The 27619-nt window shown below is 41.4% G+C and overlaps 1 protein-coding gene across 1 annotated transcript in view; it reads left to right on the forward strand.

Annotated features, from left to right (window-relative positions):
• The first annotated feature begins 234 nt into the window (after positions 1–234).
• LOC116820684 (store-operated calcium entry regulator STIMATE-like) overlaps positions 235–27619 on the forward strand; it is a 75652-nt gene continuing 48267 nt past the window's right edge. Inside the window, exon 1 of the mRNA XM_032773334.2 lies at positions 235–421. Coding sequence (XP_032629225.1) covers positions 235–421 — 187 coding nt within the window. The remainder of the gene's footprint in view (positions 422–27619) is intronic.

Consider the following 27619-nt stretch of genomic DNA (forward strand, 5'->3'; position numbering starts at 1 on the left):
AGAATGACCCACCCGGCCCCTCCCCCTGCTCCAAAACATCCCCTCTTCCCCCACCCCCAGTTGCAGCCTGGCCGGGGAGGGGCAGGGCGTATCCGGACTGGAGCCCGCCGCCCATTGAGCCCCGTCCCTGCCGCCCCCTTCCCGGGGAAGCTACATCCGCCCCCGGGCTGGGACCACTCCCCCGCAGGACGCAGCAGCAGCAGCGGCGCTCGGCGCTGCACGGAGCCGGCCGGGATGCCTCTCCCTGCTTCCCCGCAGCCCGCTCCGGGCCCTGCCCGGCCCGTCGCCGTGACCGAGACAGGGCTCCTGGGCACCCCAGTGAAAATCCAGCCCCACGGCTGCAATAGCGGGGCGCTGCTGGGCAGGCTCGGGGTGCTCGTCCAAGCCCTGCTGGCCACGGTGGCTTTCAGCACGCTGATGTGTGAGTACCCGCTCCCCGCGGCCGGGGGGCAGAGCCAGGCGGCACCTTCCCCACACCTCTCCCTGGGGCTGAACCTGCTCCGCGTGGGTGGGGGGAAAGAAGCCAACGCCTTGATCAGTTAGTCGTCGGGACTTTGCTTCCAGCTGGGCCGGCGCAATGCGAGTGTCCTCTTTGGCACCGTTTCTGCAGATAGGGCGATGTCTATTTTTAAAACTTGTTTTATTTTTATACATTTAACTTTTTTTTTTACACTTTGCAGGAACTTGGGGGAGAGCATCAGGCAGGTAAAGGCACAGGGAGGCAGCAGGGGCACCAGAACAATTTGTATAGTGGGAGTACTGAGAGCCACTGAAGCAAACTGCAAACCCTGGATATAATGGAAACCGCACCCCCTAGTTCCAGCACCTGTAGGCACCGGAGTCCTTATGAAGCCAGAGTATAAACAGATCCCTTTGCTTAAAGACACAAAAACCTCCCTCCCTGTTCAACATTAAAGGGTTGGTGCGGCACAAGCTGAACATCGAAGCCTGGTAGCAGATTCCAAAAGTTAAAACTTTAACCTTTCCAACAAGGTGTCAGCGTCCCAGGTCAGAATATAGAATTGGAATATCCTTAAATCAAACTCTAAGAAGTTCTCTAGCAGCATTTTCCTTGCTTTGCCTCTCTGAATTTTGAGGATCAGTGAGGGAAATATTTTTGTTGGTTTGTGTGCGTTCAGTGAAATCATCATTTACTGGGAAAAAAACTCAAATCCTTCCAAGCCTGCTTTCAATTAAGTATCTTAAAACTTTAGCAATGGTCACCTATTAACAAGTTTTTTGTGTGATCTATCCCTGCCACTTTCTTGCCGTGTTTTTGATGTAGGAAGACTGTATTGTGTCCAACTCCTGTGTTCTTATGTCTTGTGTTTACACTTAAAAACTACTTGAAATGTCTCACCTGGCGACCTTTTCTTTTTTAGGAAGGCTATTCCATGTTGTTAAACTGTGAGACACCAGGTGTACCTAGCTGAAAACTGGCATGCATTTGAAAGGGAGGCTGTAACCTTTGTGTTAGTGCATATTTAGGTTTCCTTCCATGGGTTTTGGCCTGCGAATATGTCAGATCACTGACGCAGTGGGGAGCAAAGGTAAAAATCCAGTCTGTTTATACTACCTCTTGCATTTCTGGTTGGACAATGAGGCTCACTTTCTCATCAGAGTATGTTTTAGTCCAAGAGCCTCTATTGGGCTAGAAGGCTGCAATTTTGCAGTGTTGGGCTGCCAACACTGAAAGAGAAAAATAGTCTTTAAAAGATGTTTCCATTTGACCTTTTGCAAAGATGCATTTTTATTGTTTCTATATATTCCGCAAGGTGTCTGATGGGAGCAGGGGTTAATAACATTTAATTTAAGGTCAAATCCTGACACACACTCCAAAGATCAGTAGTTGATTATTATACAGTGTGGTCTCTGGTGTGCTCAAAACATATTTTTAACTAAAGGAAATGATTAGATGCATTAGATTATACCCCTGTTATTCCGAATGGTGCTGTTGTAGACAGGATCCTGGTAGCACAGCTAAAACTTGAGTGTTCAAAGGAGTGGACAATCTTTAGTAGATCTTGGAGTGTCAGGGTGGTGGTAGTGGAATAGGTTTGAGTTACTTCTGTCTTCTAATAGTCTTGGGTTGGGGTTAGCAGTGTTGTTGGGAATGCTGATAAGCCATGTACCTTCCAGATAAAAGTAACATTGAAACCATGTTATAGCAAGTGCAAAAAGACTGTGAAAGGCTGGGTTTTGGCTGTCTTCATCAGGATGTATAGCTCAGAGATCTTTGTGTGGCTTCACAGGGTGTAATCACTTACTACTAATATGGTGGTGTCTTGCACCCGCTTTACAGGGGGGTAACTCGTTACATATATTGCATGATGATGGAGAGTAGCCCCAATAGAATTTATCTTTATTTGCACTGGGAGCTGTCTCCAAAAATCAGAGATTAAAGCCAGAGTATAAACACAGATCTCTTTGAGTTAAAGACCAAAAAAACCCTCCCTCCCTGCTTAACGTTAAAGGGTTTTATGTGGCACAAGCGGATGATAACTGGAAGTTTAAGCCGTGGCTAACTCTGCACAAAAGGTTTGACTTGTGAGCTTGAAGATGGAATTTCCTATCTTGCTTGCACTATTTTTTCTCAGCATTAATTTTTTTTAAAAAACTCCAGACACAAACTCCTAATATCTACATTGCTGGGGAGGCTAGAATAGATCCTGGGTAAATACATATTAAGGGACCTGACACTTGTTCTCAAGATCATTGCCACAGATCCTAACTGGATTGTAATTAAATTGGCTGTGCAACAGCGAACAATTAGTCATTTATAAAACTCTGACAATGAGGAAAAGGTAATTCACTGTTGGTTTATACTAGTGAGAAGATAAAGCTAATATAACAGAGTGGCCTGGCAGCAAATACAATATTGCTTAATTGAAATGGTATGTTTTCCATGTATTGCTCTAATACCAGAGATGACTTAAGCTGCCAAGTCACTGGAGATTTAAAACCCTAAAATAGAGTTTACCAAGTAATAATCAATTCAAATGAAGAGAGGTGGACATTATTGCTAACAACGGAGGAACAAGAGCCTAGTATGGGGAGTGAATTCAGAGGATGGTGTATATCATTTAACTTTAAAAGGTGAGCTAGTTTTAATTTGAGGCTCGTGACTAATGCAATTGATCGATTGCTGGGAAGGTGCTAATGAGTAAGAGTGAAGCCAGGGAGCTGGTCTGGATAAGGCCACTGGAGTAGGAGTCAGGCTGCCTAGGCCAGTAACTTGCTGATCTTGAGTAAGTCGCTGCACCTTTCTGCGCTTCTGATTCCCCTCTGTCTTACCTATTTATGTTGTAATCTCTTTGTCATGGGGACCATTAGTAACGATGTTATACAGCGCCCAGCACAGCGAAGCCCTGAACTTGGCTATGGCTTCTAAGAGCCATAGGCGCCAACTTTTCCCAGAGCGGTGGGTGCTTGCTTCCAGCCCCACCCTTGTTTCAACCCCTTCCCCAATTCCCTGCCCCAGCCCTGCCTCTTCCTGGAGCGCGCCACATCCCTCCTCTTCCCCCTTCCCTCCCAGTGCTTGCTGATGTGAAACATTTTGTGGTGGCAAGTGCTGGGAGGAGAAGTGGGGACGTGGCATGCTCAGGGGAGGAGGCGGAGTGGAGGTGGACTGGGGCGGGGCAGGGAGCACCCACAGAGTCGGCTCCTATGCGAAGAACTACTGTAATATAAAACTGCAGGTGGAGGAGGGAGAAGAGCGGGAAAAACTTGTATCTGAAACTTCCCTGAAGTCTCAGAAGCAAACTTCTCCCATCAAATGCATCCAGACCCTCCAAGTCTAGTTGGAGAGAGGCTTTCTGAGCACATCTGACTCTGGGAAGCCATTGAATAAAATATTTGTTTACATTAACTATACAGACTAGCTGTGTGGGGGAGACAGAAGTAAAAGTATGTATCTGGAAGCAGGTAGTGTAGGTTTTAGAGGTATGCTGGGATCAGTGCGATTAAATAGGAGAAGACTAACTTGCAGTCTGTAGTGCTTGTCATCCAAATATCTCAAAATACATCTGAGCCTATGGATAGAGCAGGGAGTCTTCTGGGTTCTTCTCATGACTTTGCCACAGACTTCCTTTCAGTGCCTCAGTTTCCTTATCTATAAAATAGCTGGGTGAATACTTCCTTGGGGTAACATGGGGCTCCATGAATGGCTATAAAGCACTACTTCTTTAAACAAATGAAATATTCTTAACCAAACTTACTATGTCCTCATGAGGTAGCTATGCATTGCCATCAGTGATTTGGGGTGGGTAAACTGAAGCACAGATCAGTTAAATGGCTTGCCCAAAGTTGCACAACCAGCCAGGATTAGAACCTGGACATCTTAACTCTGTTGTTGCTGGAACAGTAGAGGAGATGGTGACGTAAGACCTGAAAAGATCTGGAGAAACATCCAAACTTTGAGGCTTGTTTATATCTCTGGACCTTTCAGAGAGAATCGTTTCAAAGCCAGGATGCAGTGGTTGCAATCTTAAGGGGAAGTTTTTCAGGATAAAAATTTTAATAAAACCTCTGAAATTCCTTACGTGGGTTAACTAAAATAATTGGATTATTCAAGCTGGAAAAATCTCTTTACTGTCTGTATTTTGCTGAGTTAGGTCAATGGAAAATAGACTAACACAGTTGATCAGATTAGTCTGTTTTTGCCCAATTTAACTGAGGCTAACACATGGTGCAGTGTCTGGCTTCTAAACTATGCAAGGAGATGCTTTAAATCTGTTACAATTAGAGCTTTAACTGAAACACTTTAATGGTTGTGTTTTTATAAATGTTTTTCACAAATTCTGCACTTTAGATCAACTGTTATGTCCCACTGGCCCGCTAGCATGAAAATAGCATGAAATTTCTTTGAACTTTCCAATTTGCTAATGGCAACAACATGGGAAGGGTTCCCAGTGATGAGGGATGAGTCATTTTGTGTAAATACAGAAGCATATGGATAAACTAGAGGCAGTGAACCGAAACCGAGTATGTCTGTCGAAATGGAACACTCTACGTCTACTCTGATCGGGGAGGAGGCTGAACTGTTAGCTTCAAGGATTGTTTGCAACAATCTGTAATTGCAACAGGGCATATGGCTGCACTGTCAGGAGGGTAGAATACTAGTAAAGAACAAGGATGGCGTAGTGGGCGCGAGTGGGTCAGAATACTTTCTGCTCATCTTTCATAGCGAGGTTAATTACTTTGCTGGAGATGCAGAATAGTGGCAATAAATTTGGAAAGTTTGTTCTGAAAACAGCATCAAACAGCAGTGTTTACGCTCCTAGAGAAGTGGTTTTCGAGGTGCCTTTTGAAAACAAGTTTTCATAACAAAGGTAGCTTTGGATAAAGTGGAGCAAGGTAAACAAGAGGACTCCAGAGGGGAGGAGTAGCGTTGTCTGAAATGAAGTGTTAATTGTAAACTCATTCGGTTTTGTTCAGGTTCATACCACATCCTTCACCTTGCTGGTATCTAAAGTTACAAAACCACCATCTCTAGGAGACAGCTTCTGTTATGGCATGCCAAAGAAACACAGCCTCTATGAAAACAGTCGGCTGTTGGTCCTGGTTGTTAGGACAAGCAGGATCCATCTCTTACAGGACCAGGAGAGAACACTCCAGATTGGCTTGAGGTAGGAAATTAATTTCCCAGGCCAAGACCATTTCTACCCACCATCCCAGAAGGGACTGGCAATATGTCCCACGATGCCCTGAGAAAGCTAACCTAGAACAGCACAGTGAGCTGTGGTGCTAAAAAGCATAGATTGTGCACCCAGAAATCTTTGGGACACATTCCAGTGTTCTCCTGCAACCCCTGGCTAAATTGGGAAATATCCTTGCAGTAACTGCAGAGTTTGTTTAAAAAAAATGATGTTTCTAAACTATGCAGGTGCTACAGGTAGCATATATATATATACACCCACCTAATGCCTGCCATTTAGAGAAGTGAGTAGATTTACAGGAAAGGATATTATGGGTGTGTGTAATCTGTAATTATGGGTGTGTGTAACTGTGAACCTATGTGGGATGCACTGGCAGAGTGCATGATGGCAGGGTGTTCAGGGCAGGTCTGTCCCAGTATGGGAAGCTGATATGTTGTTCCCTAATGACAATTAAGGAGTACCCATGCCCACTGTTATCTTCAGCCAACCCAGCCTATGTGCTGCTGCCCTGGGTAAAGAAGGCTTGTCTTGATTTCCACGAGCGTATCAGGAGGCAATACAACTACATGGAGCAGGTTCAAAATGGGGTGGAACATGCTTCTGATAACTAAAGGCACAATGGCGCTGCCTTATGGACTCCCTTGGACGATAGCATGTATAATGCCACAGACATGACTGGGCCGGGTTGAGTGCCTCACAGCACATGTGAGTTTCAGGGGACTGTTTTGGGGCAATGGGTCGAAGAGGCAGAGTGATTGGGGTCTGCTTGCAAAAGCTATCTACTTGTGAATAGTCCATTACAGCAGAAGTGGTGAGGATACCTTATGCGCCCACAAGCTTGAGCTGCCTGGGGAATACATGGGTTAATGAGGATGACTGGGGCTGATGCCACACCTTGGACTTGTAGCCTGCTATAACTTTTGTATGAAATAAGTAGTGGACTTGTCACTTTGTGTAGGTTACTTATTGTCCCTCCCGATCCCAGTATGTGACCAAAGAAGTTTGGGCCGTACAGCTGCCATTACTAAGCTGAGAAGGTGTGCAAAACAAGCAGCAGCAGCAGCAGTAGCAGCAAAGCTCCTTTCGTTCTATAAATGTTCTTGATAGAAATGGGCCAGAGTGGCAAAGTACTGGAGTTCAGCTCTAGATCCAGAAAGTCCAGGGCTAGTTCTGGTACAGAGTTGTGGTCCAGACCCCATCTCTAACTTGGTAAGAGATCTGTTTGAAATAGTGCTTCATCCTTTCTCTTGTTGTTTCAGGTACACTTTAAACTGGGCACATGAGACTGTCCGCCACAATAACTTGAACATATTTCCTTTCAATGCATTGGTTTCTTAATGAGCAGAGCACCGCACCATTTGTGCCTGTCACTGTGCAAGGCCCTGCTCTTGTGAAGGGTTGTCATGGCATACACAACTGTAGCTAAGTGAGTAATCCCATCTGAAGTAGTTTTAAACCTTTTTCTGTGTCCTTGTGAAAGATTGTTGGCTGAATGGTGACAGCTCTTCTTGGCTATTTCAGCTGCAGATGCCAAATGTGAATCAATGGGTCAGTCCTGGAGAAAGGGTGCAAAACTTTTTCCATGAGGAAATGTTTCATCTTAAGGCTTGTCTACACTTAGAAATTGACTGGGATAGCTACTGTAATATCTCTGTGTAAATGCTCTTATTTAGGGTTGGCAAATTCAATTTTTTTATAACTTTGAATAATATTGATGTTTAAGCATTATTTTAACAATTTTCTTTTTCACAGTTGAGAAATTATGGATTAAGATTTTTTTCTTCAATTTTTATCAGTTTAAATGTTCACAGTGTGGGAAGTTATGGGCGAGTCAGTCAGTGGGGTGGAGGGGGTATCAGACTAATTATTTCATAGCAGAAGATGTTTAGATTCAAGAAGTTAAACCTCAATACCCATTAAAACACAAATTGCCAACCATCACATGTCAAAATGCGCAGAGTGAGTATCTTTAAAACAAACTCTAAGACGTTCTCAAGCAGCAGTTTGTTCACTTTGCCTACCTGGAAACTTAAATAATTATCAATAAAAACATTTTCTGTGTACAGTGAAATTGAAGTTTACTGACTTTTACCAAAAAAAGTTTAATCCTTTTCCAGAAAGAGACCGTCCACACAGAAAGCTATTGCATGACAGATACTGTGCTTTAAATTCACAAAAGCAGCAGAGAATCCTGTGGCACCTTATAGACTAACAGACGTTTTGGAGCGTGAGCTTTCGTGGGTGAATTCACCCACGAAAGCTCACGCTCCAAAACGTCTGTTAGTCTATAAGGTGCCACAGGATTCTCTGCTGCTTTTGTGAATTTAAAGCACAGTATCTGTCATGCAATAGCTTTCTGTGTGGACGGTCTCTTTCTGGAAAAGGATTAAACTTTTTTTGGTAAAAGTCAGTAAACTTCAATTTCACTGTACACAGAAAATGTTTTTATTGATAATTATTTAAGTTTCCAGGTAGGCAAAGTGAACAAACTGCTGCTTGAGAACGTCTTAGAGTTTGTTTTAAAGATACTCACTCTGCGCATTTTGACATGTGATGGTTGGCAATTTGTGTTTTAATGGGTATTGAGGTTTAACTTCTTGAATCTAAACATCTTCTGCGATGAAATAATTAGTCTGATACCCCCTCCACCCCACTGACTGACTCGCCCATAACTTCCCACACTGTGAACATTTAAACTGATAAAAATTGAAGAAAAAAATCTTAATCCATAATTTCTCAACTGTGAAAAAGAAAATTGTTAAAATAATGCTTAAACATCAATATTATTCAAAGTTATAAAAAAATTGAATTTGCCAACCCTAAATAAGAGCATTTACACAGAGATATTACAGTAGCTATCCCAGTCAATTTCTAAGTGTAGACAAGCCTTAAGATGAAACATTTCCTCATGGAAAAAGTTTTGCACCCTTTCTCCAGGACTGACCCATTGATTCACATTTGGCATCTGCAGCTGAAATAGCCAAGAAGAGCTGTCACCATTCAGCCAACAATCTTTCACAAGGACACAGAAAAAGGTTTAAAACTACTTCAGATGGGATTACTCACTTAGCTACAGTTGTGTATGCCATGACAACCCTTCACAAGAGCAGGGCCTTGCACAGTGACAGGCACAAATGGTGCGGTGCTCTGCTCATTAAGAAACCAATGCATTGAAAGGAAATATGTTCAAGTTATTGTGGCGGACAGTCTCATGTGCCCAGTTTAAAGTGTACCTGAAACAACAAGAGAAAGGATGAAGCACTATTTCAAACAGATCTCTTACCAAGTTAGAGATGGGGTCTGGACCACAACTCTGTACCAGAACTAGCCCTGGACTTTCTGGATCTAGAGCTGAACTCCAGTACTTTGCCACTCTGGCCCATTTCTATCAAGAACATTTATAGAACGAAAGGAGCTTTGCTGCTACTGCTGCTGCTGCTTCACACATATATATAACTAAAAAATAAATATAATTAATAAAATATTAAAATTAATAAAATAATTATTAAAATTATAATAATTAAAAAATTATTAATTAATAAATAATATTAATAAAAAAAATATAATATAAAGATATATATATTAATGAAAAAATATATATTAATATAATAATAAATATTAATATAATAATATAAAAATTATATATTATATATTCAAAAAATATATATTTAAATTATAAATATATATATTATATATAAATAATAAAAATAATTAATAGATAATAAAAAATTAAAATATATAATAAATAAATATAATATAATATATATAAATATATAAATTTATAAATAATAATTATAAATTTATAAATATTTTATAAAAATATAATTATATAAAATTTAAAAATAAAATAATATAAATTAATTAAAATATAAAAATTATATAAATATAATAACTTAAATATAAATAAAAATAAATATTATATTTAAATAATTAATAATTATAAATAAACGTATAAAAATATATTATAAATATAATATAAATTATTAATTTTATATAATAATAAATAATTACATTAATATTATAATGAATAAATATAAAAATAAATTTATATATTAATTAATAATAATATAAAAAATATTTAATAATAAACTAATAAATATATAAAAAAAATTAATATATACAATATTATTTTTTAAATAAAAATAATATAAAATATTTATATATTATTAAATTATTAAAATAAAAAATTAAAATATAAAAAATTATTATAATTTTAATATTATTAAAAATTAAATATATTATAATTAAATATATAATAAAATAAACTAAATAATCAATATTAAAATAATGAAAAAAAATTTTAATTGATAAATATTAAAAAATATATTAATATAATTATAATATAATAAATATAATATCTAAATATATTAATAAATATTAATAATTTATATTACTATATAAAATATGGTGGGTAAATATTATTAATTAAAATATATAATATATTTAAATATAAAAAATTAAATTAAAAAGACATAATAAAAAAAACATATATAATATTAATTAATAAATTATTAAATAGGTAATAAAATTAATAATTAAATAATAATAAATATAAAGAAATATATAATAATTAATTTTAAAATAAAATAAATAAATAATAAATAAATATAATAAAAAAATAAATATATAATAATTATATATTTATATAATCTAAATAAAAAATTAAATCTATTATAATTTATAATAAAAAATAAAATATATAAATATAAATATTTTAATATATAATTATAATTATTATTATATAGAAAATATAAAAAATTTATTAAATTTTAAAAAATTAATATATATATATATTAATTTTAAATATATAATATAAATAATTTAAAATAAATAATTTAAAAATGTTAAATAAATAATTATAATAAAAAAAAAAGTATATAATTAATTAAATTGTTCTTGATAAAGGGGCCAGAGTGCAAAGTACTGGAGTTCAGCTCTAGATCCAGAAAGGTTCCAGGGCTAGTTCTGTACAGAGTTGTGGGGGGATCCAGACCCCATCTCTAACTTGGGAAGAGATCTGTTTGAAATAGTGCTCATTCTTTCTTTGTTTGTTTCAGTACACTTTAAACTGGGCACATGAGACTGTCCGCCACAAATAACTTGAACATATTTCCTTTCAATGCATTGGTTTCTTAATGCAGAGACCGCACCATTGCTGTCACTGTGCAAGCTGCTCTTGTGAAGGGTTGTCATGGCATACACAACTGTAGCTAAGTGAGTAATCCCATCTGAAGTAGTTTTAACCTTTGTCTGTGTCCTTGTGAAAGATTTGTTGGCTGAATGGTGACAGCTCTTCTTGGCTATTTCAGCTGCAGATTGCCAAATTGTGAATCAATGGGTCCAGTCCTGGGAAAGGGTGCAAAACTTTTTCCATGAGGAAATGTTTCTCTTAAGGCTTGTCTACACTTAGAAATTGGACTGGGATAGCTACTTGTAATATACTCGTTGTAAATGCTCTTATTAGGGTGGGCAAATTCAATTTTGTTTATAACGTGACATAATATTGATGTTTAAGCTGATTTTAACAATTTTCTTTTTCACAGTGAGAAATTATGGATTAAGATTTTTTTCCTTCAATTATTTATCAGTTTGAATTGTTCACAGTGTTGGGAAGTTATGGGCGAGTCAGTCAGTGGGGGGAGGCGGGATCAGACTAATTATTTCATGGCAGAAGATGTTTAGATTCAGAAGGTAAACCTCAATGACCATTAAACACAAATTGCCAACCATCACATGTCAAATCGCAGAGTGAGTATCGTTAAACAAACTCTAAACGTTCTCAAGCAGCAGTTTGTTCACTTTGCCTACCTGGAAACTTAAATAATATCAATTAAAAACCCCCCCCCCCCCAGTTTCTGTGTACATTGAAAATTGAAGTTTACTGACTTTTACCAAAAAAAGTTTAATCCTTTGGCCAGAAGAGGACCTTCCACACAGAAAGCTATTGCATGACAGATACTGTGCTTTAAATTCACAAAAGCAGCAAGAATCCTGTGGCCACCTTATAGGACTAACAGACGTTTTGGCGTGAGCTTTCGTGGGTGAATTCACCCACGAAAAAGCTCACGCCTCCAAAACGTCTGTTAGTCTATAAGGCTGCACAGGATTCTCTGCTGCTTTTTACAGATGCCAACAACACGGCTACCCCTCTGATACTTTAAATTCACAGTTACCTCATTCCGGATAACTCAAGTGAGGGAGGCCCTAAAACTGGGCGGGCTGGAAGCATTTCTCTGCATCGTGGTGAGCCACTGCTTTTTCTCTCCTCGTCTAAGAAAATTTAAAGTTCCAGCAAGAATGGCCATCAGCCAACCCCTCTCTTGTTCCTACCTCCTCTCCCGCCCCAACCCCCCAAAAAAACCCCACCCCTTATCTCAAGCTGTCCCTAGCAATTTCATCCAACTGACTTCTCGTTCATGGATGTCCCAGGTGACCATCCAGGTTATCTACCTCCTTGTAATTGAGTTTTCCCATGGATAAGTTACCCAGACAATATATTTTGTTCTTTAGGTTTTTGAATGGAAGCTGCAATACAAAAATTCAACTTAACTCTGGGAGAGGAGAAAAATATTACATAGCCAAGGAGTGCTTTGGTCCCGCCTGCTTAGAATGACCCTATTTGAAACCTGTTCCAAGAGGGTGGCCCCCTCCTTAACTTGATGGCATGTAGGGTACAGCTTGTCGTTTATATGGCTTTGTCCTGTCTATAGGGACTTCCCATGGTCCCTTTCAGCAGATCTTTCCTAGGGTTTGAGTTATCGTACCAGCTATATAGAGCAAGACCTTAAGTATAACGTTGAGGAGGCAGTGAGAAAATGGGAATTGTGATGATCACAGGCAGTGCTACCAGTTCTTGCTGTTACAGATTTGTCCGTTCTTAGTTTGAGTTACACTGAGTTTATTAGGGTTTCTTTCGTAGAGGACACTGAGTCAAACAGTTGTGCCATTGTTGCAAGAAGGCTAATGGCATTTTGGGCTGTATAAGTAGGGGCATGGCCAGCAGATCAAGGGATGTGATCATTTCCCTCTATTCGCATTGGTGGGGCTCATCTGGAGTAACTGTGTCCAGTTTTGGCCCAACACTACAAGAAGGATGTGGAAAATTGGGAAAAAGAGTCCGTGGAGGTTTTTCAACAAAAATGATTACTCCAGATGACTGGAGCACATGAACTTATGAGGAGTGCTGAGGGAATTGGGATGTTTGGTCTGCAGAAGAGAAGATGGAGGGGGGAATTTGATAGCTGCTTTCCAAGCTACCTTAAAAGGGGGTTTCAAAAGAGGATGGATCTAGACTTTCTCAGTGGTAACAGATGACAGAACAAGGACTAATGGTCTCAAGTTGCAGTTGGGGAAGGTTCTAGATTGGATATTAGAAAACTTTTCACTTAGGAGGGTGAGTTGAAAGCACTGAATGGGTTACCTAGGGAGGTGGTGGAATCTTCTTTCTTAGAGTTTTTTAAGGTCAGCTTGCCAAGCCCTGGCTGGGATGATTTAGTTGGGTGTTGGTCTCCTTTGAGCAGGGTTTTGGAAGAGATGACCTCCCTGAGCTCTCTTCAATCCTGAATTCTATGTTTGGGGGAGGGGGTCATGTAATGTCTTCAATGTACTGTTTGTGTCATTGTGTTCTTATTAGGAGCTCTTGCATTCTCTCCTTCTGCATTTCCCTCCCCGTGGAGCTAGCTTGCAGGACCTGGTTCCCCGGGCTGGGTTTTCTTCCAGTCCCAGAATCAGCATACACCACACACAGCATCTGAGGAGGACCAGGTTAATCAGCACTCCCAGTGACCCCTTCATATGGTCCCTGGGATTCAGGTAGGCCTGGGTTGAACAGCAATTCCAAGCTGTCACCCTCATATGCCTTGGATCAGAGCCCTGGGTTGAACCGCACTCAAGCTGTCATTCCTGATATGCCCTGGGCACCACACCGGAATAGAGGCATGCCTGAGCAGGCTGGGTCGAGCAGCTCTTTCAATCTTCCACCCTCATCTGCCCCAGATTTGAAACCACTAGCGAGGACTGTGAAGAGTGAAGCTAATAGTCAATATGTAGACACATTTAGCTGTCCTTGAGGTTTTCACTTTTAGATTCTGAGTGAGGATACAGTTGAGCCAAAGCACTTTTCTTCAGGGTGTGTCTACTGCAATTGAAAGACCTGTGGCTGACCTGTGTCGCTGACCCGGGCCAGCCACGGCCATGCAGTGGATCTTTATTGCAGGTAGATGTACCCTGCTTGTGTCTGTCCATGGAGACTGAACTAGAACTTAAGGTGTCATGGGTATATACCCCCACTCTGAACCTTAGAGTCGAAAAGATGGGGTAACCGCATGATTCCTCTAAGCTTAATGTTCCAGTTGGTCTTGTAGTGCTGCCACCAACCAGGACTTGGAGTGCCTGTACCGCTGGTCCCCCAAAACTTCCCTGGGGGACCCCCAAGGACCAACCCCTTGAGTCTCAACACAAACGGGGAAATAAACCATTCCCCTTCCTCCTTTCTTCTCCCAGATCCTCCCTCCCTGGGTACACTAGGAGATCACTGTGATCAAAACTCCTTGAATCTTAATAGAGAGGAATGTCACCTTCCCCCCTCCTCTTTCCCCTCACCAAGACGGCAACACAAGATTCAAGTCCGTGAATCTAAACACAGAGGGAATTCCACCTGCCCCCTCCCTTTCCCTCGTTTCTCCCACCAATTCCCTGGTGAGTACAGACTCAATTCCCTTGAGCCTTAACAAGGGAGGAAATCAATCAGGTCTTAGAAAAGCTTTTAATAAAAGAAAGGAAAAAGTAAAAGTTGTCTCTGTAATCAAGATGGTAAATGTTACAGGGTCTTTCAGCTTATAGACACTAGAGAGAATCCTCCCCCCAGCATACATACAAATTAAAATCCTTCCAGAAAAATACACATTTGCAAATAAAGAAAAACAACCAAAAAGATTAAACCGCCTTTCTATTTGTACTTCTTGAACAAAAGTAGAGATCCTGTAGGTACATCTGGTCACTCTCAGAACCCAGAGAGAACAACAGACCAAGAAAAAACACAAAAACAAAGACTTACCTCTACCGAGAACAAAAAGTATTTTGTCTCCTGATTGGTCCTCTTGTCAGGTGTTCCAGGTTCACAGTTTGTTAACCGTTTACAGGTGAAAGAGACATTAACCCTTAACTATCTGTTTATGACATAAAGTTTGATGTGAGATGCTTTGAATTAGTGCACTTGCATCTTTCGCTCTTCAAATCCTTCTTGTGTGTCTTGATTGGGCTTTTCAGGTCTGTTTTGGTCAAACATCTCATACCGAGTACAACAAATGGATCAACTTACTATACAAAGAATGGTTGTTCAGCTCAATGGTTTCCATTCTGCTGTTGGAGCTGTTAAACAAAGGGACTTTTGGAAAGGTTTGAGATAGAAACTTTCCCTTCCTCTTGTCAAGTACATCTGAAAGCAGATCTTTTATTCATAAAAATACTGGAATTTACAGAGCATACCATACATGTTCATGCACAAAAGTCAGGGTAGGGTCTATTTTTTAAAAACTGATAACTTTGTATCACGCTTTTGAATTTTGATCTTTAATGTTGTGATTACATCTTTTGAAGGCTGACTTAAACAAATTATTGTAAACTTAAATGAAAAACAAGCTGGTTCCTAAATTATAGCACGCAGATTCTAGCTTCTGAGGAGCATAAATATGATGGCGATAGAGATCTAACTTGAACCAAAACTACACCAATCTCCTAGTGTCTTCAATGCAAGTATTGCAAACCCTCATATGGAACTAGGAATGACAGTGTTGCGTTCTTCTAACTGAACAAGGAACTTAATTAGAACAATCAAAACAATATTATTATACTTAAAACTGCTCTTGCGCCCTCCTGAACTGCAAAGCATCTGCTTAACCCCTTTTCTGAAACCCCTTATGTCGGGCTTCCTGCATCAGAAAGAGGAAACAGTGCACATCACAACTTACCCCTGCATTTTTTCCTGATTGGCAGGTTTAACCAGAACTTAAAATTAAACAAATTACAGACCAAGGTCAGTTAGTGACTCATCCAGTTCTTGTGGCATCTTAGAGACTAACAAATTTATTTGGGCATAAGCTTTCGTGGGCTAAAATAAATGCCCAAATAAATTTGTTAGTCTTTAAGGTGCCACAAGGACTTCTCATTGTTTTTTGCTTATACAGACTATCACGGCTACCACTCTGAAACCTGTCATCCAGTTCTGTTCATCTTCTGCATTTGAGGAGGATTGTGTCCAGTTGATTGACGCCAATTGATCAAGTCCTTAAGATGTAAGCCCCTATTCGCTTAAAACTCTTTCTCAAGCCTCAGTGGCTGGACAGCAGAATGAAACATTTTGAAGGGTTGGAGATTGACAGTCCGGGAAAGGATATCTCTTATGCAGTAGTCCGAAGAATGACTGATGGAGAAACACTGAATAACAAGTGCTCCCTTTGCATAGCTGTCACATGGGACATCTGAAGGTGCTGTCTGACCTTACGGGTTATCCAACTGAATGGGGCAGAAGGATGGTCTAGCAGTTGTCAGTCAGGGCAGCGTAGCTGGGAGGTGTAATTTGCAGCTTGTGGAGACATACACATGTCTAAAACCCCTCCAATGCATCATCAGGGATCTACAACCCATCCTGGACAATGACCCACACTTTCACAGGCCTTGGGTGGCAGGCCAGTCCTCGCCCACAGACAACCTGCCAACCTAAAACATATTCTCACCAGTAACTGCACACCGCACCATAGTAACTCTAGTCAGGAACCAATCCATGCAACAAACCTCGATGCCAATTCTGCCCAACATATTACTCAGCGACACCATCACAGGACCTAACCGATAGCCACACCATCACTGGTTCATTCACCTGCACATCCCCCAATGTAATATATGCCAGCAATGCCCCTCATGCTATGTACATCGGCCAAACTGGACGTCTCTATGGAAGGCAAAATGGACACAAATCAGATACTTAGGAATGGCAATATACAAAAACCTGTAGGGGGAGAGCACTTCAACCTCCCTGGCCACACTTAGCAGACCTTAAGGTGGCCATCCTGCAGCAAAAAACATTGCAGGACCAGACTCAAAGAGAACTGCTGGAGTTCAGTTCATCTGCAAGTTGACACCAGTCAGCTCAGGATTGACCAAAGACTGTGAATGCTTGCCCAACTACAGAACCAGTTTCTCCTCTCTTAGTCTTTTCACACCTCACTGCTAGAAGAGGGCCTCATCCTCCTGACTTGAACTAACTCGTTATCTCTAGCATTGGCTTGCTAGCATATATATACCTGCCCCTGGAAATTTCCACTACATGCATCTGACGAAGTAGGTATTCACCCACGAAAGCTCATGCTCCAAAACGTCTGTTAGTCTATAAGGTGCCACAGGATTCTCTGCTGCTTATACACGTTAGCGCCACTTCAGCTAGCGTGCCATAAATAGCAGTGTGACGGCAGCAGGTTGCGCTAGCTGCCCAAGTCCGACCCCATCTAATATTTTAGGTACATACTTGGGCGGTTCGCCTGAAGTTCATGCCTCCACAGCCAGACTGTTCTTTTGAGTGAGCTAGCTCAAGCAGAGCTAATGCATATTGTCATAAATATAAAGAAAAGAGTAGCATGAAATTCCTCCTTGCAGCTGTACTAAATTGCTTTACCTGTAAGGGGTTAAGTAGCTCAAATCGCCTAGTTGGCACCTGACCAGAAGGACCAATGAGGAAAGAAGATAGTTTCAAAGCTGGGAGAGGGGGCAGAATTTGTTTGGGTCTCTTAGTTTGTTCCCTCTCTGGAGGGAGGGAGAGACCAAGCAGGTACAACATCTGAAAACATACCTGGAATGATCCATCTAAAATTACAGAAATTGTAAGTAAGGCAAGAAAATGCATTAGGTTATCTTTTGTTTTGGCTTCTGAATTTTCCTATGCTACAGTGGTAGTTTTATTCCTGTTTTTGTCAATGTGAAGCTGAGTCTAGTGGGGAGTCCTTTGTGTTAATTTTTTTTATTATGCTGTAAAGTTACCCTCTATCCTGGTTTTGCAGGTGTGATTATTTACTTTTTTTCTTTATAATAAAGTTTTTTTTCTTTTAAGAACCTAATTGATTTTAGTGCCCTAAAGATAAAGGGTCTGGTTTTTACTCACATTGCTAAGGCAATTAGTTGGTATATTATTCTCAAGCCTCTCCAGGAGAGGTGGTGAAGGGGTTTGGAGGGATATTTTGGGGGAATAGAGATTCCAAGTGACCCTCCCCTGAATTTTTGTGTAAATCACTTGGTGGTGGTGGCAGCAGCACTGTCCAAGGACAAGGAAAGGAATTTGTGCTTTGGGGAGTTTTAACCTAAGCTGTAAAATATAAGCTTAGGGGGTCTTTGATACAGGTCCCCACATCTGTACCCTAGAGTTCAGTGTGTGTGTGTGGGGGGGATCCCTGACATGTATACATCTATCCAGCTGGGAATAGTTCATCCCAACTAAAGTGTAGACATAGCTCCAGGGTTGTCAAATCCTGCAACATGAAACTTAGGACCAGGGACCAGCTCCAGGTTTTCTGCCGCCCCAAGCGGTGCGCGCAAAAAAAAAAAAAAAGCAGCCATGGCAGCGCGATCATGCCGCTCTACTCCTCAGCGGCAATTCAGCGGCGTGTCCTTCGCTCCAAGAGGGACTGAGGGACCCGCTGCCGAAGGCCCGGATGTGCCGCCCCATAGTGGCCTGAGGGCCACCCCTTGGTATTGGCCGCCCCAAGCACCTGCTTCTTTAGCTGGTGCCTGGAGCCGGCCCTGCTTAGGACATTTGAGGTCTTAAAGCCCCACCTCCTGGAGTTGCTTGCTTATAGGAAAATATCAGTTTTAATTTAAAAGAGAGATTCTAGCCTTCATGGTTACAGAGGAAGGATTGAAAATGTAACCAGAGCTTATCCAAAAGGCAAACAAAACCATAAATCTTGTAAACGTCATGGTTTTTGTGTGTGTGTGTGTGTGTGTGTGACTTGTGGTTTTTGTACTTCTGGTGCTGGTAATACTGAGTTGCTGGACTGGGCCTTGGACTTGGGCTTAGTTCTGGGATCTGCTACGCTTCCTTTGTGACTGGACAACTCGCTGAACCTACCTGTGCCTCAGGTCTCTCTCTCTAAACTGCCGATAATGCTTTCCTGCCTCACGGCGGTCTTGTGGTGATAAAGCCCAATCATGATGTGGGGGAGGAGGCTGATAAATACCAAAATGGGCCTAGACAGTGGTAGAGCTTATAGCCCTGGTCTTGTCTCTGAGCCTGGCTTTAAACTGAGACCAGATCAAAAATTCCGTGTCTGGAAAAAAAGCTAATCTGGGAGTTACAATTTGGGCTGGTCATGCCCCTGCATATATTAGACTAAAAGACTGAGACTCTGCAAAAACAAAGAGCCTTGTGGTTTAATAGAGATTTGTTATATGAATCCCTTAGAATTCAAGAGCTGGAAGAATATTTTCAGAAATATAGAGAAGAAAATAAGGATTGGCTCAATAGACGTATTCTCTGGGATCCTGGAAAGGTGGTAATGGCAGGTGGGGGGGATCCTTTTCATACCTCATAAAATATCATCCCTCAAAAAGATGAGCGCTCTTGAAGAGAGTTTGGTTAAAGAACTGTTTTGGAAGGTAGACCTAAATCTACAAGAGGTAGTTGATGTTGTAATTAAGAATTTAAAATCCAGTAACGCTCCAGATCCTAATGGGTTTGCTGGGGAGTATCACAGAGCTCTAAAGCAAGAGTTGGTCCTTGTTTTAACTGAATTGTTTAATGGTATATTGCAGGGGAGCAAGAGTCCAGATTCATGGAAAAGGCAAAAATTGTGATCATTGCAAAAGAAGAAAAAGGTCATAAGTGCACCATACAGACCTACTTCTTCAATGCACCTGCTAAAATTTATGCAGAGGTGCTAGCACATGGATTGAGTGTCATTTTTGCCAAATATGTTCACCCTGACCAATCTGGGTTCGTTGCTAGAAAGCATCTATTTGATAATATCCAAAGAACTCTGAATTTGACTTATAATGTTAATTCTAGCTATTCTTTCTGTGCACTAACCTTCAGCAGTCTGGAGTGGGAGTACCTTAGACAGATTTTGGTAAGGTTTGGTTTTGAAAATCTGTTTTATGGGGCAGGTTGGTCTTATATACTCAGCCTTGTTGGACCGCTTTGGCTAATAGTGATCAATCCTTTTAACTTGTTTAAGAGTTATTTGTCATTCCCCTGCCTTCCTGTTTCCTCTGGGAATACGTTTGCAATAAATGTGAGAAACAGTCCCTTGGTAAAGAACATCAAAATGCCTTCTGGAGTAGAACACAAAATAGCTTTGTATGCTGCTGCTGTCTTGTTATATTTGCAGAATCCAGAAGCCTTGTTCAAAGTTCTAGAACAAATGACTTGCTAATTTGGGCAGGTATCAGTCTTCCAAATAAACTACAATAAAGCTGAAATTTTATCAATTAATATTCCTGAAGGAGTCAAAGCAAACTGCTGTCCGCTATGTAAGTTTAAGTAGGTAACAGAATCTTTCAAATATTTAGGAATAAATATTGTGGAGAAAGATGAAAAATCTTAAGGCAAATTGCCCTGCTGTGTTAATAACATAGTAAAAGAGTTGGAAGACTGGAATATGAAATGTCTTGTCTAGATGAGGCATCCTCAGTAAAGACAAACCTCCTCCCCAAGTTGTTGTTTTTGTTTCAATGCATCCCTGTTGGTATCCCTGATATGACATTAAAAACATGACAGGATGAACTATTAAAACTCATATGGAAACACAAAAGACACAGGGTTGAGTTCTGAAGTTCTTTTTCAGTCTACAAAGTGGAGTGGACTAGCTTTTCCCTAATTTGGCTTATTATTATTATTTATTATTATGCATCGCCATTAAAAGATGTAGGCCATTGAGTTAACATTAGACCATCCAAACACTGGGTAAAACTCCAACAAGACGGGAGCCCAGAAATAGCTATTCATAGTGATTGTCGGGTTAAAAAAATAAATTAGGTTACCAAAGATAAAATTAAAAAATCACCCATTCATCCAGATCACCATAGTAGCTTTGGACACATTTTTTAACATTCCTATTGTCAAGGCCCTCACCCTAAGTACTTTCATTAATAATCAGGAATGTATTCCTAGGAAATGTGAGTAAGAGCTGAGAGAACTCAGTTAGGACAGCTGTTCCAAGCGTCTGTTTTGAAATCGTACCAAGATCTATGTAATAAGGTTAATAATGATCCCATATTTTCAGGGTTTCCAACTCAAACATTCTATTGTGAAATCTGGATACAAGACAGCTCTATCTAGACCTTTTAACCGCATTTGAGGAGTTGATCCAGGAGCAAGCTGGAATAAAAGGTTTGATTTCAAAGATATGTACAATTTGATTGAAAAAGATGTTAAGGAAACCACCTAGATAAAAAATGGGCGAGGAATTTGCACAAAGAAATTGATCTAGATGAGTGGGTCTCTGGGAAATGGGACATACATCTTCAATTTGTGGAGCTCATAAAGCCGTTTTTATAAATTACTGTATAAATGGTATTTGACACCCTCATACTTCTGCTGCTAGGGAGGCTCCTTTTTAGAGGGGTTGCAGGAAAAGGGAAACATACTTGCACATATGGTGGTTGTGTCCAGGAATTAAGCAGTGTGGGGAGGAAATTGTTGAAGAAATTCATCTTCTGACAAAGTGCTGGCTTCCTAGCAGGTCAAGGGATCTCTCACTTAATGCTCTAGTAAAGGCCCAAATTTTAAATAGAACAACACATTCATTTTTTTGTTTGTTAGCAGCTAGACCAGGGTGGACACACTTTTTGGCCTGAGAGCCACATCTGGGTAGGGAAATTGCATGCAGGGCCATGAATGTAGGGCTGGGGCATGAGGTTGGATGCATGAGGAGATGCGGTGTGCAGGAAGGGGCTCAGGGCAAGGAGATGGGGTGCAGGAGGAGTGCGGGATGCAGAAGGAGGCTCAGGGCAGGGGGTTGGGGTACAGGAGGGGATGCGAAGTGCAGGAGGGGGATCAGGGCAGGCAATTGGAGTGTGGGGTGCAGAAGGGGTTCAGGGTGTGGGCTCCAGCCTGGCGACACTTACCTCAAGCAGCTTCAGGGAGGCAGCGGCGTGCAGCAGGGCTAAGGCAGGCTCCCTGCCTGGCCTGGCCCTGCACTGCTCCTGGAAGCAGCCAGCACCATGTCCCTGTGGCCCCTGGGGGAAGGAAGAGGGGGAAAGGGCTCTGTGCACTGCCCTCGCCTGCGGATTCCACCCCCAAAGCTCCCATTGTCTGCAGTTCCCTGTTCCCAGCCAATGGGAGCTGTGGAAGGCAGTGTCTGCAGGGTAAGGGCAACGCACGGAGACCCTCTGCCGCCCCTCCCCCAGGGGCTGAAGGGATGTAGTGCTAGCCACTTCTGAGAGTGGCGTGGGGCCAGGGCATGAAGGGACTCTGCCTTATCCCTGCTGCGCCACTGGGCTGGCAATCCCACATGCTGGATTGAAAGTCCTGATGAGCCAGATCCGGCCCCTGGGCCATAGTTTGCCCTCCCCTGAGCTAGATTTTGTATTGCACATTATTGGAAAAATGTGACTTTTCTCCTATGGAACTGCATTATAGTAAAATAGGGACTGTACTTGTAATGGAAAAGCTTTCACACCAAGTACATACACAAGAGAAGAACCAAAAAACACACTCCACTGACGCTTGTGGGCCTACAGGTTCAGCAATCACAGGCTTACCTTCCTTTGCAGTCCATGGAGAACTCCATTACAGCACATCCTTAGGGGCCCTCATAATTCCATGTAGTATCAGGGACCGTATCTTTACCCTCCCATTCCACCCTCAAGGACTTTAAGGACAACCACAGCTTCACATATACCACAACCGTGGCTTTTCCAGGTCAGTGTGTGTAGGTGGCATGAATGCTATTTCCCCTATATTCTGTTCCATTAATTTATTAAGTTTTCAGTGTATTTGCTTTTAAATTGCACAGGTTTTTCTTTACACTGGTTTTGTTAGTGAATACAATTCTATTTGGAAAATTAATTAATCATGATTAGTTCACAACATATGCTGCAGAGTGTCTAGGAGTTCTGAAAGCACACAGTTGTTATTGAACAGAGTGAAACAACTCGTAGGATCAGAGACAAGCAGTGTAATAATCATAAATGTACAGCAAGCACTGTAAAATTAACAAGTGCATTAAGAGTGCTTATATTCATAGATGGCGAAAGTAGGCTTCCAGATCTCCACAGCACTGTTCAGTGTTGTAGTCGGAGAATCCTGTGGCATCTTATAGACTAACAGATGTTTTGGAGCATGAGCTTTCGTGGGTGAATACCCACTTCATCAGATGCATGTAGTGGAAATTTTCAGGGGCAGGTATATATATGGATTTCCACTCCATTCGGCTAAATGCAGTGCCTTGCATGGTGTCAAGTATCAGAGGGGTAGCCGTGTTAGTCTGGATCTGTATGGCTACCCCTCTGATACTATATTCGTAGATGTACGCCAAGCACCACACAGTTCCTAACAGACCTCAAAACTGCGGAGCCACATAGAGCACGGTAAACCACAATGAATTGCCGTTGCTCCTTTTTAAACTGCTCTCTCAAAGCCTCCCTGAGCTATATAGCTTCGTATTGAGCTCTTCAAATAGCCCTCAGGTTGGGCTGTTCAAACTCAGCAGACAGCTGCTCCACCTCCACCATGGCAACAACTTTTCCCCCTTTGCTTCACAGATATTATGCCAACTTGTGAATAAACAGCACCAGCGCCCCTTCAATGTACCAAAAGTGCATTGAGCTGTCATTCTGCACCTGCTGAGCCAGTAGCTGAATCTTTCCTTGGTGCTGTAGAAGTGGCTGGTATATGGCCCTGGAAGGAAGTGTTGGCTGGATCATTACATCACCAATGGTAATCTGCTTGTCAGGAAAGAATGCCTCTAAGCTGAAGCCTGAGCCCCATTGCCCAGGGCCAAAGCCAAAGCCCAAGGGCTTAAGCCTTGGGTGGTGGGGCTCAGGTTAGTCTCCCCTGCCTGGGGCTGAAGCCCTTGGGTTTTCGCTTTGTCCGCCTGCCCGAGGTGGTGGGGCTTTGGCGGGGCTCAGGCAGGCTCTGGCTTTGGACCCCCTCTAAGGGCGGTGTAGTAATTTTTGTTGTGAGAAGGGAGTCACGGAGCAATAAAGTTTGAGAACCCCTGACCTAGGGGAAGCACATCTAGTGGTAAGAGGATAGTTTAGCCTCACTGGACAGTTTAACCCCATGGCCCATTGGATCTCTGGCCTCTTCTTGAAACGGTCAGCAAGGAGGTCAAGTGTAATGATGATTCTGTGATGTGAATATTTGGAATGTGAACTGTCAAGCTCAATTCGCTTTATACAGACCGTGGACAATCGGTCATATTGTAACGAATCTTTCCCAAGAACGTGGGCAGGACTTGAAGTGATTAAACCAGAAAGGGAAAAGATCCATATCCTATGATCTTGTGATTTAGTTTCCCAGCTTCAGGCTTTTCACTGGTTGTTTTGCTTTCAATTACATTATACTGAGAAACATCAGAATGGCCATACTGGGTCAGACCAGTGGTTCATCTAGACTATGACTGGTGCCAGATGCTTCAGGGGGGAATAAGCATATACTATAATACCAAGCTCTTGTACAGTGCTTATCTGCATTAGATCTCTCAATGCCCTACAAAAGAGTAGCACTATCCCCATTTTATAGATGGGGAAACTGAGGGGCAGAAGCTTGCCCAAGTCACCCAGCAGGCCCCTGACTGAGCTGGGTCTAGAACCCAGGTTTCCTGAGTCCACTCCAGTGTTCTAGTCACTGGGCCACAATGCCTGCTAGAAAGAAACTAGAGTTATAGTCCTAACTTTGGCTCAGGGTTGGCCAATGCTTCAAAGTTAGGTTGACCTAACTACATGGCTCAGGGCTGTGAAATATTTCATGCCCTGTGTGACGTCGTTAAGCTGACTTGAGCCCTGATGTAGACAGCGCTAGATGAATGCAAGAATTTTTCCATTGACCTAGCTACCACCTCTAGGAGAGATGGATTTAGTACAGTGATGGAAGAACCCCTTCTGTCACCATAGGAAGTGTCTACACTGCAGCGGCACAGCTGCAGCAGTTCTAGTGTAGACCTATCCAGTTTCTTCTCTATAGATAAATGTCCCCTTACCCTTTCTGTTAGAGTAGTCTGTTCTGTGTAACTGGTGTTATTCACTTAGCCGGGTCGTAAATGTATGTCCAGAACCCTTCCAGCTCAGGCGCCATTGATCTTCAGAGCCTTTTGCTCATTGGTTGCTTCGACAGCTGTTCTCTCTCCCCTTCCATTGTTTTTCAGACCAAGCTGTCTGGGAAGCTGTGTGTTTAGACTAATAATGGCACCCCAAGGTTTTGGCCTGCGTATCCTGCCTGTTGACCTGCTTAATCCTGTCTGGGGCTTGGAGAGTGAATCCTGTGTCTAGACAAAAACCCATTTCAGTGTAAATGGATACAGAAACGTTTAAGTGTAAGATTATAATGTACATAAAGGGGGAAATATCCTGTTTCCTCTGAGTTCAGTAGGGTTCATCTTATTACTCTTGGCTATTAGAGACAGAATGTAGTTGCTTTATTCCTGCCCTCTAATGGGAGTGATAACTTCCTAGCCCTGGCATCTGCGTGTCAGAAGGTCAGGCCAGGAATCTGGCTAGGGACTTTCTTTTTAAAACCAGATCAGATTTTTCAAATCTCAGACCTTGGCTAACAGGGAGTCATCATGTTAAGCAACATATGGTACATGAAACAGACGAGCCAAGAATTTTAGGAAAGGAGCTGAAGATGGCTTTTCAGTGTCTTTCTGTGGACAAAAATTAATGGGCTAGTTCATCCATTTCATACCTCTACTGGACTGCTCAGTTAAATCCTAAGCCCTATACTGCTTACAGAGGGTTTGCCTTCAGCTCAAAAGGCAGGAACCTATGGGTTTTTCAGTTGGTTGGGGGTGGGTTTATTTATTTTGGTGGGTTTTTGTTGTGTGTTTTTTGTGTTTTGTTTTTTTTTTTTAATGGCAAGACTGATTTTGATCCGTGCTGTCACTGGTGTTGCACTTGATGGACACTGGAAACCTAGTGAGAACTGTGATTCCTGTTGGGGCAATGCTGCTTGGTGGACAGAGCACTGGACTGGGAGTTGGGGGTGGGGGAGAAAGTTGGGTTGTGTTGCCAGCAGAGCTGTGCCACTGACCTGCAAGTGACCTTGGGGTTGTCACCTCGCTTCTGAGTTTACCCATTTGGGAAAGTGAAGAATCCTTGGCCACCTTTTTATGAACCATTGTTGTATCTACAGATGCAAAGTGCAATATATCTTACTGTGTGGTTAGGAGGATGTTTGGTGCTTTATTGATATTGTTCTTATTATAATAGGCTTCTACACTGAAATCTATTTGCAAAGCTTAATTTACTGGAAAGACCCAAACAGGCTACTTACTATCAGCCAGAACAAACAACCAATTAGGGGGAGGGATAGCTCAGTGGTTTGAGCATTGGCCTGCTAAACCCAGGGGTGAGTTCAGTCCTTGAGGGGACCATTTACAGATTTGGGGATTGGTCCTGCTTTGAGCAGGAGGTTGGATTAGATGATCTCCTGAGGTCCCTTCCAACCATAATAATTTATGATTCTGCTTTTATAGACCTGAGCTCACTCTTTCTTCAGTCTACAAATCAATGCATTTTTAAGAAATGGTATTAAACTGGGATTATGCGTCACTCATAGCAGAAATGGAGACCCATTTCAGCTATAGGCCATTATTAAGAAAAAATCACTTTTTTAATAATTGGAAAGATTAAAAAAACGCCTGTATTCCTCCAACCTGGAATGGTGTATTACAGTATTTTGTATGAGACAAATCATGTAGAGTCACTTCAGTGTTGAAATGAGGTATGAAGAGGGGATCAGTCTTTTCAAAATCTGTTTTATCACTGGCACTTGTCCTCCTGTCCTATTAAGCATCCTGTTTCCATCCTATTTTAATGTTAAGTGTTAGAGAGGTCAGTCTCTTTAGATCTAACTTTTTTCTTAATTGGAATGGTTGATTGTAACAAGTAGAAAATGGATCTTTAAAGCCTTTTGCTAATTGCACATGCTACTTTAAATTTGGTGCATTTGTTTTGTAAAACTAAGACGGGAAGAACACAACTTAATTATAAACGTGCAAGAAATGTTTCAAAACTGGCCAGACTTAGTGATTACAGTTCCTTTAAACATATTGCTAGGACTTGGTGAGTATAAACACTATTTCTAATCATAGTAGTCTTCAAACTTGGCTTGAGTTGTAAGTCTTTAAGATCTACAAACCAAGACAAGTTTGAAGAAAATGATTCAGTAGTTCTGAAAGTCCATGTGTTTCATGCTGAATGGCCCTAAATCTCAGATGTCCTGGCAGGCTAAATTACTCTAGTATTTTCTGACTGTCATAATGGAAAAAAAAATCTAACTCTCTAACTTTCAGGATGCAAAGCTCTGATTTTCTCCATTAATGTACCATCTTTCTATGATGCCTATTATGAGCAAGTCTAAGCACCCATCAAGATGTACATGTAACAGTGATCTTGAGTGGGCCATCAAGGATTGAACTTGAGACTTCTGGATTTAAAAGTATGAGCATCTATTACTTGAGCTAAAGAACCAAACTTCCTTTGTTTAATGGTTATAGAGGTTTCATAAATCTATTTGGATTAACAATTGGTGGAGCAGGACAAACACCTCTCCACTGACTACACTTGTGAGCTCATTGCTTTACTGTGTTCCCCTCCTACTGTTACTTTTGCTAGTCACATGTTCAAAATTAGATTGTGATCACTTTGGGGCAGCTCCCACGTCTTCCTATTTGTCTTGTAAAGCTTTCCAGCACTGTGTACAACTGAATGGCTGAATAGTTCTCTGCCCATAGACCCATATAATGAAGGGACTA

This window comes from Chelonoidis abingdonii, chromosome 1 (assembly GCF_003597395.2).
Source record: "Chelonoidis abingdonii isolate Lonesome George chromosome 1, CheloAbing_2.0, whole genome shotgun sequence".
In the NCBI taxonomy this organism is placed as follows: Eukaryota; Metazoa; Chordata; order Testudines; family Testudinidae; genus Chelonoidis; species Chelonoidis abingdonii.